The 3,696-nt window shown below is 48.4% G+C and overlaps 1 protein-coding gene across 1 annotated transcript; it reads right to left on the bottom strand.

Moving 5' to 3' along the window:
* Nucleotides 1-637: 637 nt before the first annotated feature.
* Nucleotides 638-2,584, bottom strand: LOC306842680 (leucine-rich repeat-containing protein 4-like; the record flags this gene model as incomplete). Its single annotated transcript, XM_079373683.1, has 1 exon — nucleotides 638-2,584. Exon 1 carries the CDS (start codon nucleotides 2,579-2,581, stop codon nucleotides 638-640), a length of 1,944 nt encoding a protein of 647 aa, XP_079229809.1. The 5' UTR covers nucleotides 2,582-2,584.
* Between the last annotated feature and the right edge of the window lie 1,112 nt (nucleotides 2,585-3,696).

Here is a 3,696-nt window from a genome sequence, read left to right as displayed (position 1 = left end):
ACATACTGTTAAACGCTTGCTGCAAAACTATGGCGCAGCCCAAAAAACCATTTGGCTGAGAGCTGCAGAACAGCAGACTCTGTAAATCCAGCTGCTCCATTCTCTCTTGGTGTCCATTCTGTGTTTTGCAATGTTTTGTCTCCTATCTCTTAAGCCAGTCTCATTTATTGCAAGTATAACATTTGGCACAATACAAATTCTTGGTGCTTTTAGAAGATAAGCCTTTAAAGATCAATCAGTGGACAGTTACTTAGAAAGTTATCTGTATAAATGGGACTTTACTGCATCATATACAGCATGGTCTAAAAATCACAGGTTGCCCCTTTTCAAACAAATCTGTCTTCGTTTGCAATGTCGTATCAGCATCATCACATTTTCCCATCTTAAATAGGAGTTACAAGTTAGAAAATAGTTTAAATTAATTTTCACTTTTATATAATCTGTTTCTTGTATCATCCCATTGTGGATTAATTTATATATTTATATTAATATATTTATGTATAAGCATGTACAAGAAAACCAGTCTCATTTTTGCACTGGGTACAAAAGTAATTGCTGTCTTTTCTGTTGTGCATTCTATTGCATGTTTTCATGATGAACAGAATAAAAGACAGAGCAGGAGAAGGCAGTAGGAATGTTATATCTGTGTTTCCTGTACCTTCTCCTTTGTGTGAGTTTTGATCAGGTAGGGTTCAGAGATGGTGCTGATGGTTGTGGGGCGGGGACGGTGCAGGGAGTTACCAACGATGTTGTTCTCTGCCCAGGGAGCAGAGTGTGCTGGTCTGTAGGAGCTGCAGCTGGGTTTGTAGGTGCTGTTGTGATCTCTCAGGCTTGGTAACATCATTCCACTTTCACATGGTATACTTGTCCCTGCACGAGTGGTAGGAACATTCTCATCCACCGGAACGCCCTCTATAGTGCTAGCAGCTGCCACCGTGCTCCTATGCTGGTGCCGTTTACGCAGCTTGTAGAAAGCTATGAGCATAACGGCAGCAAGCAGGGTGACTGCCACAAAGCAGCCAATGATGATCTTGGTTGTCTTCATGACCTCGTCAAGACTGGCAGGTGGGCGTGTCGTTCCGCGTACAGTCGGCACCGAGACCTGTCGAGGCGTTTGAAGTAAAACGGTCGGCGTAGAGATAAAAACAGGCTGAAAGACGGAGGGGGAGGCGGTTACCGTCTTTGGCTTGATCACTTCCTGTGAGGTGGGCTCCACTTCCTCCACTGTCACTGTGGTGAAGTAACTCAGGTTAGAAGTGTTGAGTTCAGCTGCAGTCACATTCAGGTAGGCTGAAGCATTGGAGTTGCCAGCCATGTTGGTGACCATGCAGGTGTACACACCTGTATCCGCTGGCAGCACATTGGAGAAGTTTAGCGTCCCGTCATTGAGCACAGATATCCGTGGGTGATTAGAGCCATGGGTCAAAACTGTTCCATTAGGCAGGAGCCACCTAACTGATGACATGGGGGCTGTGCGACATTTTAGCTCAGCTACACGTTCAGCTGAGATGTTAAGATCCCTTGGGGCATCCAGGATGAAAGGTGCAGAGCACTGGAAAGTGCTCTGGTCCACCTCCACCAGGTAGCGTCCGCGCAGGTAAGCAGGGGTGTGGCAGCGTCCACAGCAGGTGGAATTAGTGGGAATGTACTCTCTCAGCCACCAGGCCAGCCAAACGACATCACAGTCACACCGCCAGGGGTTGTGGTGCAAATGGAGTTCCACCAGGTAACTCAAGGGCGCGAAAAGGTCATGGGGCAAAGAGCTAAGGTTATTATGAGCCAGGTTGAGCTCAACCAAGGCTGCGACATCATCAAACGCATTTCTCTCTATGGTGGTGATCCGAGAGTTCATAATCCACAGCTTTTTCAGGGATTTTAAACCCCTGAAGGACCCAGGTTTTATCTCTGGGAAGTAGTTCTCAGACATCTCTAGCTCCTCTAGCCCTACCAAAGGGGTCAGGACTGGCATCTCCCGCAGGTTACACATTCCAAGGTTTAAGTATTTCAAGTTGTATAATCCCTCAAAAGCTCCCTCAGAAATATACTCCAGCTTCTTTGACTCTCCCAGATCCAGACGCATTAGAGAGGGAACGCGGTTGAATGCGTAGGAAGGTATGCTTTCGATAGGGTTGTTCCTGAGCCATAATTCCCGCAGTTTAGACAAGTACTCAAAAGCGCCACTTGGGATCACTGTCAGTCGGTTGTCGAACAGCTCCAGTGTGTTCAGGCTGTTGAGGCCGCTGAAGGCCCCCACCTCGATCTGCCGAATAGAGTTCCTACCCAGTTGTAGCACCTCCAGGTGACGAAGGTGTTGAAAGGTGCCAGCTTCAATTGTCTCTATGCTGTTCTCCATCAGGTTTAAATGCCGTGTGGTGGCAGGAATGCCTGGGGGCACTCGAACCAGGCTGCGCCTGGTGCACACCACCTTAACGAACTGGTTACCACACGAGCAAACACCAGGGCAGGTCAGTGGTCCGGAGGGGGCGGCGCGCACACTCCACGATCGCACCATGAGGTAGACTGCACAGAGCAGGGCTGCGTTCCAGGCACGGTGCACAGTTACCTGCCACAAGAGACTCATGATGTGGCGCGTTCATAATTCAACATCGCGTGGGGATTCGGCTGGGGTACGGAGAACAGTGGCCCTACCCTGGTTTGAGCAAGACTCTGCATCTGTTTGCCATCGACAGTGCAGGATGGTGCTGCGTTAAACACAGAGAGGGAAAGAGAGGGAGAGATGGGGGGGCAGAGAAAAAGATGAGTGGAGAAGGGAAAAAGCTGACCTACAGAATAAATATGTTGAAATAGAAGGCACCTACCTCATTAGCTCAGAGTTGTCCTTAGAATAATCCTTTATTTTGAAGAAAAACCCCAGCACTGTTCATGCATGTTCCCCACTAAGATCACTGCACAGCATTTTCAGCTATTTCTCTTACAAAAGTAAAGTGGATCGTGAACTGATTTGACAAAATGGCCCGTATTAATTCCAGAGAGAAGCAACATTCAGTGAAACTGGTTCAAGAGGTAAGGCCCAGTCAGCTAAGCAGGTGCACAGATCCAGTCAGCTTGGAAAAAATCTCCTCTCAGCTCCCCCATTGATTGTCCTTGGAAGGCGACGCTGAATACCACTGAACAATTTTCACAAGACTCCATTGCCGAAGTACATGCACATTAAGCCATGAAAAATATAAAAAGAGAAAAAGGAGAAAACAGAAGAGGGAAAATATCCCAAAGTCTACTCAGATTCGCCTATCCCCTTCGCAGTAGACTAAGCCGTATTTTAGATTTTTTTTTAGTTTGTCATCGTCCACCCCCCACGACACTTGTTCAGCTGATTAGCCGTGCGTTGATGAATCCAAAAAGGCTAACAGACGTACACTGCGGTCATTCCGTCTTGCTTTTTTAACTCACTCCGCTCTCCTGTCTGTCGCTGTAGCAGCTGCGGACTGCCGCGTGCACAGTTAGCAATAATCCATCAATTTCTCCAGAGGGGGGCTCGGGGGTGGTGTTGCGGGAGCAGAAGGGGGGCGGGGGGAAGGAGGACGGGGGGAGCAGCAGCAACAGCAGCGCAGCAGTGGTGAAGCTCTCTCCCTATCCGCCGATCGTTGCTCCTCGTGCTCTCTCTCTCTCTCTCTCTCTCTCTCTCTCACTCTTTCTCTGTCTGGCTTCCTCTCTCTCCTTCTTCTCAGTGTCAGG

The sequence above is a fragment of the Barbus barbus genome, assembly GCF_936440315.1.
Source record: "Barbus barbus genome assembly, chromosome: 23".
NCBI lineage: Eukaryota > Metazoa > Chordata > Actinopteri > Cypriniformes > Cyprinidae > Barbus > Barbus barbus.
Note: the sequence above shows the minus strand (reverse complement) of the source record. Positions and strands in the feature narration are given on the sequence as shown.